The sequence below is a fragment of the Rattus norvegicus genome, chromosome 9, assembly GCF_036323735.1.
Source record: "Rattus norvegicus strain BN/NHsdMcwi chromosome 9, GRCr8, whole genome shotgun sequence".
NCBI classification, from domain to species: domain Eukaryota; kingdom Metazoa; phylum Chordata; class Mammalia; order Rodentia; family Muridae; genus Rattus; species Rattus norvegicus.
Window position 1 is genome coordinate 40,600,559 of NC_086027.1, and position 18,216 is coordinate 40,618,774.

The window sequence follows — 18,216 nt, forward strand, 5'->3', positions numbered from 1 at the left end:
AGCTCATCCAATTTTTAAGAAATATTTTCTTTAGGCATCATTTCTATAAGAGATGGAAATCGAAGTAAGCAAAATGAGATTCATTACCACTAATATGTCTTAAAGAAATATCACATTTTAAACATCAAATATTTCTAATAATATAAAAACAAGTACAAATACCAAAAGTCTTACATACAAACAAAACCAAGTATCATAAACAAGATCTACTGTTTCAAGATACAACCTCTAAAAATTTCCTAGTTTAGTGTATCCCCCTTTACACTAAAGGATGTTGTGAGAAGTGAAACAGGTCTCATGTAGCCTAGGCCAGACTCAAAACCCTAACATCGATCCTCCTGCCTCTGTTTCTCACATGCTGAGATTTACATACTTACGATTTTATATGCTACATACATCTCCAGTCCCTATACTATTCCTATGCAAGAAATTAAAGTCTGCACCAGAATAACACACAGAAACTGCCAACTAAAGAAAAAAAGTATAAGGAAAATACAAAAAAGTGTGAAGATCCCTTCTTTAACAGTACTCCTAACAGAGTCTACTAAATAAAGTTTTTCCCCTTTGTCCTGAGTCTGAAAAATCATCCCAAAAAAGGAAATGCACAGTAAAAAGAACTGGAAGTAAAGAAAACTTTAAAATCTCACTAAATACAAAAGCAACTTGGAATTAAAGTCACACTGAGTATAAAGGCACACCATTCTGCTCCTCTATCAACCGCACGTGCACGTCAATTTACTCTAACTCATTCAAAATAAAATCCTACTACACACTACTTTGAATATGTCCCCCAACTTGTCCCTTCCCATAGAGGATGAGACTATTGGTGAATGTGCTCCTTGTCCAGGTGACACAGTAGGTCCTGCTGTAACTAACAGCACTCTCACTCTTCAGTGTCCCCTGGGACATCAACTACCTAGTCGTCCCACACTTTGGGACCCTTTCTATTTCCCTGGGGGGGGGGTCGCTCTCTGAACATCTGTGTCTCACTTGACAACTTTACAACTTTACAGTTGGGGAGTGGCTCGGACCCTAAACTGCGCTTGGCATCATGAGGACCTGAGGTTGAGATCACTGACACCCACATACAGAATGAGCATGGAGGCGCACATCTGTAAGCCCAGTGCCGGATGTAGGGTTGGGTGCTGAGACACGAGACACCAGAGTTCACTGATCCTGGCCTAGCTGAACCAAGGAGCTCCAGGTTCAGTGAGAGATACTGACTCAAAACATAAGGTAGAAGGTGATGGGAAAAGCCAACTGAAACCGACCTCTGGCATTCATATGCACACACCTGGTGTGCACACCGCATTGTGCACATTGCACATGCACACACAAATGTGCATATACAACACAAAGACAAAATAAGTAAGAGAATATTACTTAATGGTTTATGAACTGTTCATCATAGGCTCTGTTAGTTTTAAAATAACAACCAGAGTTTTATTTCTGTATTTAGGTGACTTTTAAGCTCTGAACTCTATACATGTCTGAAATGAAACCACTAAAAACACAATAAAAACTGTGGCTTTAAAGTAGCTGGTAAAAACAGAGCGGCATGGTAGTCGGCCGAGTCTAAGGATATTCTGATGAAATGTTAGTTTCAAATAGGAAGAAATTTATTAAGCAAAGGATAAAGCCACCTTTACTTCTCTAAATATAAACTGTCTTAATCTGAAGCATGCCTTCCTATAGGCCAAAAAAACAAAAAAAAAAAAACAAAAAACAAAAAACATAAACCTTATTTTTTCTATATTTTTTAATCTTAATTATTTCTTAAAGTCTCAAGAACTCATGTGTCAAGGAACCGATTTTTAAAAATTGATTAAAATTATATACCAAGGAAATTATGATAAGGATAACCCTTGTTCCCTTAGCTACAGTAAAGGATCTTTTTTTTTAAGGTATGAATCTACAGAAAATAAAGATTGAGAGGAAACAATGACATATTTTGTGATTCAAGCAAGGAACAACTAAGTAGTATTCTTGAGACAAACACTAGGCTGGCAAGTTATCAAATCCACCACATTAACACCCTAGAGCTTAGCCCTTAAAGCAATGGTTCTCATCCTGTTGGCTGTGACCCCTTTGGGGACAAACAACTTTTTCACAGAGGGTGTCTGAGACCATTGGAAAACACAGATATTTATAAAACAATAGCAAACTTATAGCTATGAAATAGCAACAAAAATAATTTTATGGTTGGGGGGGAGGTCTCTACAACATAAGGAACTGTATTAAAGGGTTGCAGCATTAGGAAGGTTGGGACCCACAGCCCTAAACGAGTTCTATACTAGGAATGCCACAGTTGAGAGTAGCAGTACAACAATGGTAATTGTGAAACAGAATTTATATATAGGATACTGATGACAGATACTCTATCAACTTCCTTTGCTGGGTACCAAAATAACAAAATATGCTAATGAAACCACAGAAGTAACCTGACCTCTGGTAGAGAATCCCTAAAGACAGGTAATGCTCAGTTCATAAATTCAGTCCACACAGTTAAGTTTTTCCACAGCATGCATTCCTTTGAACTCACTGCTCCTTTCTCCTTAGTTTCCCAAGGCCTGGCTCCCCTTAGGGATGTCAACTTCAGACTTAGTGAGCCTCCCTCCCTCAGTGTCACTGCAACAGCAGGAACTGCTCTACCCATGAACTAAGCGTGACAACAGAGTGACCCTGCCCTTTCAGGCTACAAACCCCTCCTCAATGGCCCAAGAAAACTCCATCTTCCAATGCTGTGACTCTTGCTGGCAGCAGCCAGTGACTAACCCTGTGATGTACAGAATCTCTCTATATTTGATGTTTGCTCAGCTCTTTGATTTTTGGGAATTCCTAAACAAAGGGGAGGAAGTTTTCTAAAATGAAGGACAAAAACCAAAATATTAATTTTTTCTCTTTCAAAACAAAAAGGAGATGAATCCTTTTTAAAACATTTTGAGTATCCTAATAAAGATAAAAGGTATTAGTAACTTAAAGATAAAAACTATTATATAATTTTAATAAAGATAAATACATTGCTATTTTTAGGGTCATTCCCCAAACAAAATGAAACATTTGAGCATTAGAAATGCAAAACTTGATAGAAGGTCAGAGGAAAATGAAATCATTTCAAGAGATTAAGTCAAAAAGATACTCTAGAAGAGATACTGATGAAAATGAATTAAGTGTGTAAAAAACATTTCCAGAAGTGAACAATAGACCCCAAATAAATTGCTAGCTAACCTTAACACATAAAATATCCCTTAATATGCCAAGATTTCATGTAATGAAATTTTTTTTTAAATAGTGAAAAAGATTCTACAAGCTTCCATCCAGCATATAGCAACTCAACCCCTCTACAAAAAAAAAAATCAGAGTAAACACCTTCGTAAGTAGTAAATGGAGTCATATTCTCAGATCAGTTCCTGTGGTAATTTGTCTTCGCTAAAGTAAGTTATTCTCACCCATGTCTACACAAGCAAGTGGGATAAGATGCTGTGGACACACAGAAACACTAAAGAGAGAAAGACCTGGAGGGAGAACAAGGATATTTTCAGCAAGAGTGGGAGGGACTGAAGGAAAATAATAGTGAGGGAGATATGACCAATGTATAGTGTGTGTGTATAAAATTGTAAAACAAAGATAGATAGATAGATAGATAGATAGATAGATAGATAGATAGATAGACAGACAGACAGACAGACAGACAGACATATATATATAGTTAAAATTAAATTTTCTTATCTGGGCTAATAATAATACTCCCTCCTAGGGCCAAAGACAATCTAACAAAAAACCCCAACAGCAGGCATGAGGCTCTTTTCAGTTGTTAGTGTTGTCCAAGAGATTCCCAAAACAGTATAACCTATTGCTACCTTAGGTTGCCACCAGCGGCAGAAGATAAGTCTCTATTGCTAAAGACAGACACCATACACTTGAGACACAGGCCCCAGATGCCCAAGCTGAAACTGACCTGAAAGCCTTCGCCCTGAGGACACTCTCATGGTACCAGAAGGTGGCATTCTAGCTTCCAAAGGAGGAAAGGAACCACCAAAAGGCCTACCCAGCTGTGACACCACCTATGAACCTCACTAGCGACCCACACAGCACAATAACCCTAAGGATGCAGCAGTGACACACAGACCTTGGCAGTAACCAACAGCTCTCTAATTGGACTTAAGATCCAATCAAGATGGAAACTATGCCTGGTACTGAAAACCTAGCAACAGTCAGTGAAGTCATGAACCTACAGTAGAACCTACAACCGCCACTTTTCTAAAACCAGCATAGTTCCTAACTACGTTCTAAATATGTATCCTTACATTCCACACAGGTAAGTGTGGCTCTCATCCCTCAAGAAAACTTCTCTTTGTAACAGACAGAGAGAGACCACTGCAGAACACCACAAATCAAACTGCAGAGTTGTAGAGCGGAGTTCCAATGGATACATCTACATTAAGACACAGCACTAAGGAAGACTCAGGAATCATTACAGCAGAGGTGGAGGAAAGACTGTAAGAGCTGAAGGATGAGGGAGTTTGCTCGATGACTGCAAATCCTAGTGTGTCAGAGGCTACACCCATGACTACCTAAGCATGAGCGAGCAAGGATGGCGACAATGGACAAGCTAATGTGGACAGGGAGCCCCAGGAAGCTTCAGTCCTACACAAAGCACTTAGACCACTGAGAAACACTGAGAAAGAGAAATGGCCTTCTTCAGGGAAAAGCACACTAAGTAGTTATCCAATATCGAATGTTCAGCCCTAAAAACACAGAGAAGTAACATTATACAGGCTCAGAGGCTCTATCTGTGTATTTAGAAACACATACACATATAAAAGAAAAAATCGCATGAATTTAAAGAATTTAAGGAGAGATATATGGGAGTTTGGATGGTGGAATGGAATGAAAGAAACAATGTAATAACATTAGAATCCCAAAAATTAATAATTTAAAAACACTTATACCACAAAACATACTTTGAAAAACAATTTTTCAAGCCAGATGTGACTAGAATACTCCTATAGTCTGAGTACTTGGGAATTGGAGGTAATATGACAGGAGTTCAAAGCCAGCCTTAGCTTCTTCACAGAGTATCTGAATTCAACCTGGGCTACTAGAGACCCTAGTGATCAGTTAAGTGGCAGGTGGATAGGTGCGTGGATGAATGGGTACTCTGCTTAGCATTGTACAACCTAATACTCATGTTTTATGCATCTGATTTTCTGGCTTAACCTCTTGGGAAGGATTACCTTGTGCCATTAAACGAGGTGATTTTCTTGGTGATCTTACTGAATTGTCTTCTACTCTGTCCCTCAAACTCCTGTTAGGTAAAATCAATTCTTCTTCATCAATGGTATCATTACCACTTTCTTTAACAACTCCTTCATCCATAATATCGTCAAGACCAACAACTAGAAAGAAACAAAAACAAAAATTATTTAAAAAAATTTTGGGTGTGTTATTAATTTAAAAGCAGTACATGAAAAAAAATCAAAGTGTTTTAATGTGATATTGTATAGTCATAAAAATCTAAGTCTATTGCTAACATATGCGGTACTTTACCAGTAAGCACCCACATCCGTTCCATTTGACCAATGTCTACTCTGTGAGGTAACTACTCAGAGAATTAGTAGTAATCCTTGTTGATCTAATCTCAACTCTTGCTGTTATCATCTCCTTTCCCCTTGAGAATGTCATGGGTAAGGATACATTTAATCAGAGAGGATGGAGGGGTGTGACTACAGCATTTAGCCTGTCCACTGGTTTCTTCTATCTCTGAAAGGAGAGTAACGGGACCTGTCCTACCTACCTCACAGTGCTGTTGTGAGGATCTAGAGGGATGATGCATGAACTCACTCTGTAAACTTTAGAGCACTAGACAAATGTTAGCTACTATCTTCATCCTAGGGGTTAGAAGTTATCTAGTCCTCATCCTTGTATCCAAGTAGAAGAACGTCATTTGAAAGAGCTCAACAAGAGAGTGGTCTATCCTAAAATTTAAAGAGAATGAAATTCTTAATAAGTATACTTTCAAATGACACAATCTTCATGAAGAGCAATTTGGCAACAAATAGATTCACAAAACTGTTCAAACCCTTTCCCAAGATAAACATAAAAAACAGTGGAAAAACAAATTGCAAATAAAATATTGGCCAGAAAACATTCTAATCTTTGTTCAAGAAGTCATATAAATGAAATGCACGTACATGTCCATTCAAACGGGAGAAAGACTGACAGGACACACATGAAGACACATTAGTTGTAGTATCAACCCTTATCTATAAAAGGCAAGGGTTTACGTCTCATCTGTCTTCCAAATATCTTACAAAGCATGCATTATTCTCAGAGTCCATGGTCTTAACCACTACACTATGCACTATAAAATACTGGTGGGAAATTCCTCAGGATTCTTTTAAGATACAATATAGGTAGAGAGAAAGAGAGATGGGGAATCCAGTGAGGCTATAAATATCATGACCAAATATTTATGTTACTGCACATACTCAGAAAAGAGTTTACATTAAGTACTTAAAGTAAATTAACACCACTTCTCAATTCTATATAAAGCACATGAATTATATATATATTTGCATTGTAAAGGTGCATAAAAACCACAGAATGTAACACAGCCTGTCAGCATAGATTATCTCTAGCAGTTAAGGTAGATAAGGAATAGTTGTTATCCTAGTTTCTTACTCTTACACTTTGTCAGCAAACTTCACAATGCACACATCTATATTACAGTGGAGGGGGGACTAACCTTGATGAGTAAAATCACTCACAAGAGGCTAATTAATAATGGCTTGGGGACACTTAATTCTTAAATCCACCGGCCAATTAATGAGCTTTAAATAGTGTGTGTGTGTGTGTGTGTGTGTGTGTGTGTAAGTCAGAGGATAACATGCACAATCCTGTTCTTTCCATGGAAATCCCAGGGAATTTAAACTGAGGCCTTCATGCTCGGCAGCAAGAACCTTTACCAGCCTTATCTCACTGGCCTTAAGCTGAAGTGTTTTGAGGTAAGTTGCTTATAATCTTTTACAAGTTACTGAATGGTGCCTCCCTTACTGCCTGTCCACTTATATTACTACACTGATGTACATGTGTTTGTTTTACTTGACTCAGCGAGCCTTTGACTATAATGACGGGGATATAAAAATAAGTCCACTTAGCAGCATTACTTACATTCTTACCTATATTAGGAACACATAGTGCTTAAGTGTCACACTCACTCCTAAGAAGCTAACTTAATGTGTCTAATGCACAACTCAATAGCACCGACCTGTCTGTACATATGAGACTCTTGTCTCAAAAACAACATTAATGGCTTCTGAAGAACACTCAGGCCTCCACACATTCGCACCACCCCTCACACACCGAGACAAACACACTGGAGAGTTGAATCATAAAGGGTTTTAGTTTTTTTAGTTAGGTAATCAAGTAACAGACTTTAAAGTGAGTATAAATAAAATAACTGTCAAAAATCTATAACCTGTTGACACTCCAATACTTAAAGGTCAGTAAGGGAAGCATAAGAAGAAATTGAGATAAGCAAGTTGGAAAATAGATTTGTGAGACATGTGAATGAGGAAACAAACAAATACTTTAAGACAGCAAAAATCAATTAAGTTCAATCAGTGACGGCTGAGACAGAAGATAAATGGTACATGGTAACGACTGATGTGGCCTGACAAAGTGAGAATGGTGATCCAGCCTCAGAACTGTCTTTGGTAGAGGGACAGAAAAGTACAGCACAAATGCTGAAACTCGTAAATACAAGCAGTGCTGACAATGAGGCTCCACGGTAAAGGCTGTCACAGAAGAGCCAAAGAGCTTTCACCACACTCCAATCCTTCCACGTACAGAAAAAAGAAAGGAAAAATAGGTATGCTCCACACCACGGAACTGCAAGCAACCTGTAGAAAACACATGTGGAAAGGTAGTTTCAAAACCCCAAATGGGCACCTAAATACCGGACATCACAAGAAAGGCAGCAGGGCACCAGGGGCACGGGTTAACCTACTAAGCAACTAAGGAAAACACAAAGATACAGGCTGAGGTTTCGTATTTCCATCTGAACTCTGCCCAATACCTCTACAAGCATGCAAGCAAGAGGCACTTGCATTCACAGAGCAATCCTAGGACGCCTAGCAATGACATAAACACTGTTGACAAGAGCCTTTGGGGGAGGGGCAGAGAGTACTTGTGTAAGACCTGCTTTACTCTATTTTTATTATTCAGGTCTGTCTTTTCAGCTAGCTAGAATATATAATGTCCTAACTCATTTGCACAGCCTACCTGTTATACTCTTGAAAGCAGAAAGCTATAAATGATTGTAAAAATGTAAAAACAACTCTAGGCATGACTGAAATATTTGATTTGTATCAAATTACTTTAACAAAACAGCTGACTAATCATCTCTTTTCATACGCTTCCATTTATAATGTACCCAAGATCTTCAGAAAGCTGGCCACTACATGTCTCCCAAATACTGCTACTATCTGTTGTTTCTACTTTTTGTATGAATGCTTTATACATGTATGGGTACCTATGTGTGGAACCCTGGGAAATTTTTCGGCAGTAATTTTCCTTATGCATTTTCTACCTTAGTATGGGGACAGTCTCTCACTGAAGCTGGAACCAGACAAAAATGGCAGACCAGCAAGTCCTAGGAACGCTCTTATTTCTGTCTTGCCTGAACTGAAATATCAGCACACATCACTGAACCCAATTTTTCAAAAAGCTACTGCATGCATACATATATGTATATATGCATGTATGTATTTAGGGTGTGGAGACCATGTGCACTGCATGGCCGACATGTGGAGATCTGAAGACAATTTGCAGTAACATATTCACTTTTCCTACCAATTGGGTTCCAGGGGCCAAACTCAGGCAGTTAGCATTGGTAGCAAAAATCTTTATCCACTGAGCCACCTCATCACCCAAACCTAGCTTTTTATGCCAATTCTGTGGATCTGTGGTGGTCTGAACGAGGAAGCTTCTTAGATTCATGTACTAGAACACTTGGTTCTCTGTTTGGAGGTGTGGCCTTGCTGCTGACGGCATCACTAGAGGCAGAGGCATTGTGCTTACATTTGAAGATGGGAAATCACAATTTCTGTTCCTACCATGTCTGCCATTTCCCTAGCATGACGTACCCTTATCCCTCTGGAGCTCAGATAAGCCCAAATAAACTCTTCTTTCTATAAGCTGCCTAGGTCACAGTATTTCACCACAGTAAGAGAAAAATAACAGGATCAAAAATACCAGGTCAAAGTCAGGCCTTCTTGCTTACAAGGCAAATGACCAATTCCACAGCTACCAATGCTGCGCTTCTTCATGGCAAATACTCAAATATACCGTGACTTTCACTGTGTAAGAAACAACTATAATCTCTCGTCATCCTACAGCTATACTTGTTAGCTACATGAGGGCAGGAACTTGTATCCAATAACTGCATCCTCCAGCACTTTTTAAACAATACAGCACTTAAAAAACAAGCAAGCAACCGCCTTTAAGTCAAAGCAAACCTTAGTACCTTACATAGAATTATGCAATTAAGCATTATATTGCTGATACTTGAAATGTTACTTAATAAGAATTGTGTTTACCATAAAATAGGAAAAGATGTTAAATTTAAAAACTCAGCCCTCTTACTGAAACATAAATCACTTTTACACATTGAGTGTTTCATTTCAATGAATCAGGCCCCAATCAGTCGTAGATGTCTCCCTAAGGTCCATGGGTCAGAGGCCTGGTCTCCAGGAAAGCTCTAATGAGAGGCAGTAGGAACTTGAAGAGGCAAAGCCCAGTGGAAGGTCTTCATGGAATTCTGAGTGTGTTCTTGAAAGGTGTTTAGGGATAAAGGTCTCTTTTTTTCACCCTATTCCTTCCTAGGCATGAGCCAAGCCCTTCTGTTACACCACACATTGTAACCATGATATGCTGCTTCTCCAGACCTGAAAGCAAAGAGGAAACTGATTGTGGACTGAAACATACAAGACTTACCCAAAATAAACCTGTTTCCTGTTACCTGGTTACTACTAAGATATTCACCATAGTGGTGAAAACTGAACAACACTATGTCATACACAAGAAAACAGAGACAAACAACTTCTTACAGAAATGTATCCTTCCCCTACCAAGTAAAGCCTGAGCAATGAAAACTACCTCAGGAAAGAGCTTTGGTGACTGTATGCACACAGCTACGTAGAATATTAACCCATGAGGGTAAAAACTGTGCTTATGCCTTCTGATACAGTGTCAATGTCTGAACAGCTGCAAAAGGGCACATTGTTCAATCTTAAGGGCTAATGGGCACAAACACCACAGTTCACAATTCTCTACCTCAAAAAACTTAGAACTTTTATGTTCTACTAGATTCAACCCACTCAATCAAAAAGAACTAAAATACCTCTATTAGATTACAGAAGTGCTGAGTAGGCCCTCACAGAGGATACTTACAGTATAGAAACACAGATTAGAAGGCACAGAGACATAAGGAAATAAATAAAGGCTATTCCCTTAAAAAACATAGTTATTAATTTTTTTAGAATGTCTAGAAACTAAATCCTTAAAAATTAAGATTAAAACCAATCAACCCTGCATTAAGGTTGGCGAATCTAAGAAACATTTTAGTCTGTGAAAAGCAGCAAAATCCTGATCATTGCAATAAATACATGGATGTGTGCCAGCGCTTCACCTGTACATTGCGTACATTTATCTTGAAACCAACTATCCACACCGTGTACCATCTACACCACAGGCTTGGAAGTCAGAGTATCCTGATAACCTTAGTACTTTCTGATTCTTTCCGAGTTCCACAATACCAACCCTTTATCAAGTTCATTTCAGTTAAGATGCTTAATCCTACAGTGTTATATGCCAACAACTAATTTCTATTCCATATGTTTCTATTAATCTCTGTTTGCTAGACTCTCAATTAGATAAATGAATGGAATATAAAAGATGCTTAATGTTCTAAACTACTCAAAGATGAGAAATGTATTATTCAATCATGATTCTTTTATCCAAGTACATTTATTTACCTTTGGCCCAGTTGCTGGAAGGACCAGAAGCCCTGCCTATTAAAACAGTAGTTGACGATATCTCTAATGAAGAATGATGCAAAGGCACTGGGGATACGGCTTGTGGTGGAGCACTTGCTTGCCGTGTATAAGGATCTGGATTCTATGGCCAAGATCACTGTCACCCTGTGGGTGTGGGCATGTGAGTGGTGGGGAAGGATGGCGGTAATGTATTTTCTAAAACAACTAAATCAACATTGAAAAGTAAAATTTTCAATAGGCTGCTTCATAAATGAATTCTTAGTTAATGAAAATTTATGTGGAAATGATTTCCTAAAGAGTCACCAGAGCATTTCTCTGAGAGTCGGTGAACACTGCTTATTCACTAACCCAGGTCACTGACAGTTGCCCTGTCACCAATGTGCATCAAACTTATTATCAATGTTGAGTCTAATTCTAGAAAATATTTTTAAGCAAAACTTACCAACAACTTAATTTTCAGGCTAACCTCTTTTTACAGATTTATTTTGGGGACACTGCTTATCAGGAAAATCTTTCATTCTGAAATTGAGAGTAACCATATATGAAGTAGAAAAAAAGATGTGGCTGCAGCCAAAGTAAAAACAAAAGCTTCACATTTTAAAATAATCAAAGAACACTGTTTCACACAGCTGTGTGTGTGTGTGTGTGTGTGTGTGTGTGTGTGTGTGTGTGTGTTAAAACACAGTTAACAGTCATTAGACATATATTACACTGGCTACATGTAAGATAATTTGTATATAAAAGTAGGGGAAAAGGATGAACATCAAAACCAAGCATAAAACAAGCACTCAAATGGAGCACAGGGTCATATGTCCGTGCTAAAAGATTTTTGATCCACAGTCTTTGTAACAATGAGAAGGGATAGCAGGCCCACTGCATGGTGTTCAATATAACTATTTCACCAACATAAATTCTGAAACTGCTGAATGAATACTAGGTTTATCCCTTTCACAGTCTCACAATAAGAATTTCATACCATCTTGTAGGTAATAAGGACATTTTTAATTTTACTAGAAGAACGTCAGCAAATACACAGGAATTAAAATAACTAGAAAATAGCCGATGGCTATAACTGACGCCAGCAAACACTGTGCCGGAGGCTTGGGACCCACGAAAGGGAACCTGATGAAAACCGGAGTCTCCAGGCCAGCAAAGCTACCGTTCTTCAGACAGCGTGCTATCTCAAATTCTAAAGATGAGGTTTCTGCTTCAACAGAACCTCAGCCTGGTAAACGAACTTAACATAAAGACTTCCACATCAAACACAGTAAAATTATACAATACTAACTGAAAAGTTTCACCCAGGAAGAATTCTTGTAAATATGTTTAATCAAGCTTTTAATCCTCACTTCCAATTTAAAGTAAAGGAATCAAAGGACAAGCCATCACCTCATCAAAACTTTTAAAATGTCTGTAATGTAGGGCATTCTTGGGATGGGTGGTCTTCCTTTTTTCAGAAAGCACTGATCTGAAGGCTAAGGATGGGTATAGCAATGCAGATGGTAGAGTTTTACCTTGCATGCACAAAGCCCTAGATGTAGTCCCATTTATGGGAACCAAAATGGGGTGTGGGTGGCACATGCCTGTCTGTGATCCTAGGATCTGAAAAGTGGAGAGGATTATCGGAAGTTCAAGGCCATCCTCAACTACAAAGGGAGTTCTAAGCCTACAACTGAAACTGTCTCAGAAAAAGAAAAAGGAAAAAAGTCATCAATAGAAAAGAGTGATTTCAGAAATGTCATATATGTTCCCTGATTTAAATAAATAAGATAAACAATATAATGTAAATTAAGAGCTCACAGACCAGCTATCCTAGAGCCTGGATGCAGCAGGGACAGATCCCAAGTTAGTCTCTGACCTTTACAGATACACTGTGGGGCAGAAGTGCCTACACTCGCAAACTCAGTAACTTTAATTAAAATCTTAAAAGATATTTTAATTAAAGTCTCCTCATTTCATAAGGTGTAAATGTCAAGGTACAGAGGTGTCTTTAATCTCAGCACTTGGGAAGCTGAGGCAAGAGGACTGCCATGTTTTGAGGCCAGTCTGGTCTACAAGCAGGAGAGGTCCTGTCTCATAAAAAGAGGAGGGGAGGCAGGGGCATGTCATACAGGCAGAGAATGGCTCACTAAGTAATGGTGTTTGCCTCCAAGCCTGATGACAGGCAAACAAAAACAACTCCTCAGAGTTTCTCTCTGACTTCCATATCTCCACAGGCTCAACGTGTCTTGCACATTTGCACGCACACAAGTGAGCACATGCACATACACATACATACATGTATACACACACAATAAAAATTTATAGCTATATAGATAGACATAGATATCAATATTTTTTAAAATAAATGTCGAGTACTTAGCAAAATTCAGGGGGATATGAAGTCAGAATACATTAAAATCATACCTTAAATAAAATGTCAGTTTTACAATCCCTTATATATATTTCTACAAAGATTTATTTTTAATTTTGTAATGTATGTGTGTTTGCGAGAGTACTTATTTGTGCAAGTGTGGGTGTGCTCAGAAGTAAGATGGGCCTCAGCTCCCCTGGAGCTGAAGTTACAGACGGTTGTGAGCTGCCTGACACGGGTGCTGGGAACTGTACTTGGTGCTCTATGAGCAAGCAAGTGCTTTACTGCTAAGCCAGCTCTCTACTCCCCTATACAGCAGCTTTAATTTTTTTTAACCTGTAGTAAAAACTGATCCCTAAAAACATGCTTGCCCTCATATTGCATTATCAATATAGTGTTCTCTATATTTTAAAACTTTTTATAAACAATATGAGTGTTTGCACTAAAAGAATAGGAAATGACTCTTAAGATATCACAGCAAGTTTTTTTTTTTGTTTGTTTTTTGTTTTTTTTTTTCATAGCAAGGGCTTTAAAGAAATTATTCCTTTTAAGGATGAGTTAAACATTTTTATTTTACAAATCCAGCTAAATGTTCTACAAATGAGACTGGTATTACAAATACAATAGCATCTTCTATTATGAAAAGATCTAAGCACTAAGTCACATTAGTTCCTTCCATAAAGATGGATTTTAGTAATGCATAGCAAACATGGTACACCAGGGAATGTCTATGCCTCCAAGAGCCTGGGAGGCAGAAGCAGAACTATCAGGAACTCAAGATCACTAGGCTATCTAGTGAATTTAAGGACATCCTATACTACATGAGACCTTAACTCAAAATAAAGTGGAGAGTAACCAAGGAAGATACTTGACATGGACACCTGGTCTCACGCGTACACACACATGCACACACACACTCCTCCCCACACTGACACCTCCAAAAGAATGAGGCTTCAAATAAGCAAGCAGTTACGTTGACACACATCTTCAGGGTTAGACACTACAATAATTCACCTTCTCCTTAAGTCACAAAAATGAATGCTTAGGATCCATTAAAGAGGTGAAAACTGGAACCAGCATTGAAAGTCTTGGACAAGTGAAGCAGGATCAGTTTGGAAAATAAGCCAAGTACTCCACGCACCTTGAGTGACATGGGAGTGGGAAGAGGCATCAGTACAGAGCACAAGTAAACAGCAGGCAAGCTTGATGCTACGAGGGACTGCTCAGGACCACTCAGCTAATCTTGTATCCGAGTACACGTCACTCACAAAGACTGCATTCTCCAACCTACCTTCCTACTGATGTGACAACTACTCTCTGTGCACAGGATCCACAATACCAAACGAAGTTGTTTTCCCTCTCCGGTGAACCTGGCATTACTAAAGCTGTGGTCAAACATTCTGGGTCCACATAACCCAGTAAGTCAGATCTTTGGAGTAAATCCACAACAGCAAGAGACATAGGAAAGAAAAGGGCTGTGAGATGTTGTTCCTGGCGTCTGCAGTAAAGTAGGAATGTGGGTCATCAACAAGGCTTTCCTTCTTTAAAAACAGAACCTGCCACTACCAAGAAATTGCAAAACCAATGAGGTGCATTCATCATACAACAGAACAGAAAAAAATGATAGAACAGGGACAAGGCCCGAGGCAAGAACCCTCTCCAGGCCGCTGGCGTCCAGTCCCTGTCACTCCATCTTTACTCAGGACTCTTCCCTGCTTAAACCTAACAACACAGAGCACCTAAAGATCTTTACTATTCCTTGTTCTTCTTGACAGAAAAGAGTCAATAAGTATGGAGTCAATTAGACTGGCATAAAAGCATAAAAGATACCTGAGTCCTTCACAAAAAGAAAAGTGTAAGTACAGGAAATAACTCAGCATATAAAAACAAACAAAGAGCTCCATGCCCAGAACCTGCCAAAAGGCTTTAAGAGAGAACAGACTCCACAAGTCATCCTCAACCATGTCCTAGGCATCATGGTACCCACATACACATCATACACACTAACACTCACACCCACAATGATAAGAATAAACAATTTGAATTTTAAAATTAAATAAAAAAATTAAAAATTAAAAAAAGAACATCATAGACTAGGTGCTACTCTATTCAAAAATGCCTGTCGCCCACACGCAGGTTCCATACTCTTGCTGTTCATCGCTGAGGAGTACTTTTATTTGGAAAAGGGTTTTGTTTGTTTGTTTGTCCATTTTGTTTTGTTTTGTTTCCTTTTGAAACTGTGAAGCCCAGGCTGGCCTCTAGGTTCCAGCAATCCTCTTGCCTCAGCCAGCAGAGCACAATAACAAGCACCAAGTTCAGTGTCTACAAATGTTTTCTATCTTTATTATATTTACCTCATGTGTGTAGGGAGGGTGTGTGCAAGTAAAGGTCAGAGGAAAACTTACAGGGTTGTCTCTCTCCTCCTCCCATGTCTGCTCCATGGACTCAGGCCATTAGGCTTGACAGTGAGTAGCAGCCATCTCACTGGACCTCATAGACCTTAGAAATTCCACATTAACATATACAAATATAAACCTACGGAACAGGCAGAGCTCTCTCTTTTAATTATCCCAGTAGCTCTGAGTATGCTACACCTCGGTATGTTTAAAGCAGCCCACACAAGCATGATAGCCTTACTTAAACTCTAAGTTAGAACACACACTATAAAGATACATTTGGGGGTTTTGAGATAGCTCAGTGGTAGAGATCAATCATTTATGCTCTTCCTGAGGCCCAAGTGCCGAACAACCACTTGTAACTCCAGTTGCAAGAGGACCTAACAGCTATGACTGCTGCAGGCAGCTGCAGTCACATGCAGATACTCTATGCAGGCAGGCATACACAGGCTTGCACATGTAAATAACTCAACAACAACAACAACAAAAAGACTAAAGCCAGGTGCTGTGTGCTAGTATCTGGAAGGCATATGCAGGAGGGCTGTGGTCCCAGCAACCATATTTCCTACTGAAGAGTATATTGCAATTTCAGTATGTCTTAACGTTGACTCATCTAATAAGCATTATCTCTTGTCCATCCAACCAAAGGGCCCTTTTTACATTTCATTACTCGAGTTGCCATCTCATCAGGAAGATGCTTCATCCTGATCTTCAAAGTGGTTACAAAATATTAGCTTTATTGGAAAAAGCAGGCCCACAACAATTTAGCATTCAACAATGTCAGTGCAACAATTTAGCATCCAACAATGTCATCATTTTAGATACCCTCAGAGTTAACCAACTTCTTTGTAAATGACTTCATACCTCTTCTATTTCCTCCCCTATTTGCAACAAAGATTAAGTGTGTAACAAAACATAAGAACTAGCAGAAGGAATATGTGAGAGAGGCATGGCCATTCAGGGTTGCTTGCTGAAATCACAACTGTGGGAAATGATCCAAGAATACCTGGCATAACAACACAGCTCAGAACATTCCAGCTACTGCTACACTGTCTCGAATGCATGTTAAATACATAACTAACTAGCCTTACAAAATATACTCAGACCACTTGTCAAAAGCTGCTCGTTCTCCATGAGATGCTAAGCTCCATAATACCTGAGGCAAACTTTCTTCTGTTGCTTCTGTATGTTTGTAGTCTGGTAAATGACCTAGCATAAAACTCACTCTCAACAACAACAAAAAGTGCTGTCCTTAGGAGGCTGAGATAGGACTGTGACAGTTTCAGCAACAGCAGAACTCTACCTTGAAATAACAACCGCCTGACACAATGTTTTGAGCAGCTTGTAGTATACTTCTATCCAATGGTACTTACTGACTGCATTTACTTAAGAGCATCAGTTTGCACAATCACTAGCTAATTATTCTGTTATGTCACTCCTCCCCACTTCCCATTGTAAGTAAAAGCCACTGCAGACTCTATTAATCTCCCCTAATCCCAGTGTTAAAAAAAAAAAAATCTAGCCTTTTTTATCCTTCAAAAAAAAAAACATATTTTAAAACTCTATCCTAATTGAAAATAAAACCAAACAAAATTCTGAGAACCAGCTTTGGAGCCCTGATTACAAGAGCATTCAACTACATAAGCAGCAGAAAACTATATCAATCTTAGTACTGTGGCTTTTACTAATAAACTTGGGGGGAGGGCATAGAAAGAAATCAAGCCTGTTGATAAGTGCTCTAGTTTGAATGAAATCTACCCACCACACACACACACACACACACACACACACACACACACACACACACACAAGCGCGCACTTAAGCACTTGGTCATCAGTTTGCAGCATTGTTTGGTTCCGAGGCTGCAACCTTACTGGAGTCAGGCTTTGGGTATTTAAAGTCTTACCCCTGCTTCGTGTTGTCCTCTCTGCTTCCTGTATGCAGGTGTCGTATGATAAGCCAGAATCTTACACTAGCCCTCAGCTGTCATGCCTTCCCAACCATTATGGACACCTGCACTCTGGAACGCGGAGCCAAAATCAATCTTTCCTTCCTTAAGTTGCTCTTGGTCCTGGCACTTTATTGCTGCCATAGAAATGTAACTGACAGTTACTGTGTGTACATCTATAGCTCTTAAGGCATCCTGAAGACTTGATGAGATGTGGCCAACAAACCACTTCTACCCAGCACCTGGTACACCAACATGGCCCCACTAACCATTTATCAACTTCCTTCAAAGACATCCTCTGAAGAAAAGGAACTAAGGGCTTTCTACATAAACTGCCTCTACCCAAAAGCTCACTGGGAAGCACTGCCCCAAAACCTCTGAGACTGAAATGACTCTGGCAACAAATACAAAGCCAACTCTGGAGTGAGCTAACACGGTTGCTAGGTTTGGTGTCTTGA

At 39.1% G+C, this 18,216-nt stretch overlaps 1 protein-coding gene across 11 annotated transcripts in view; it reads right to left on the reverse strand.

Annotated features, from left to right (window-relative positions):
• The window catches only part of Phf3 (PHD finger protein 3), a 72,168-nt gene that overhangs the window by 40,630 nt on the left and 13,322 nt on the right, over nucleotides 1-18,216 (reverse strand). For 4 of the 11 annotated variants that reach the window (NM_001108791.1, XM_006244676.5, XM_039083826.2 and 1 more), the window contains one exon: nucleotides 5,238-5,399. The exons of 5 other annotated variants lie outside the window; for them this stretch is intronic. In NM_001108791.1, coding sequence (NP_001102261.1) covers nucleotides 5,238-5,399 — 162 coding nt within the window. Of the gene's footprint in view, nucleotides 1-5,237; nucleotides 5,400-5,797; nucleotides 5,948-18,216 lie in introns of those variants that run through there. 2 more of the 11 variants (XM_006244677.5, XM_039083828.2) reach the window with 2 other exon arrangements.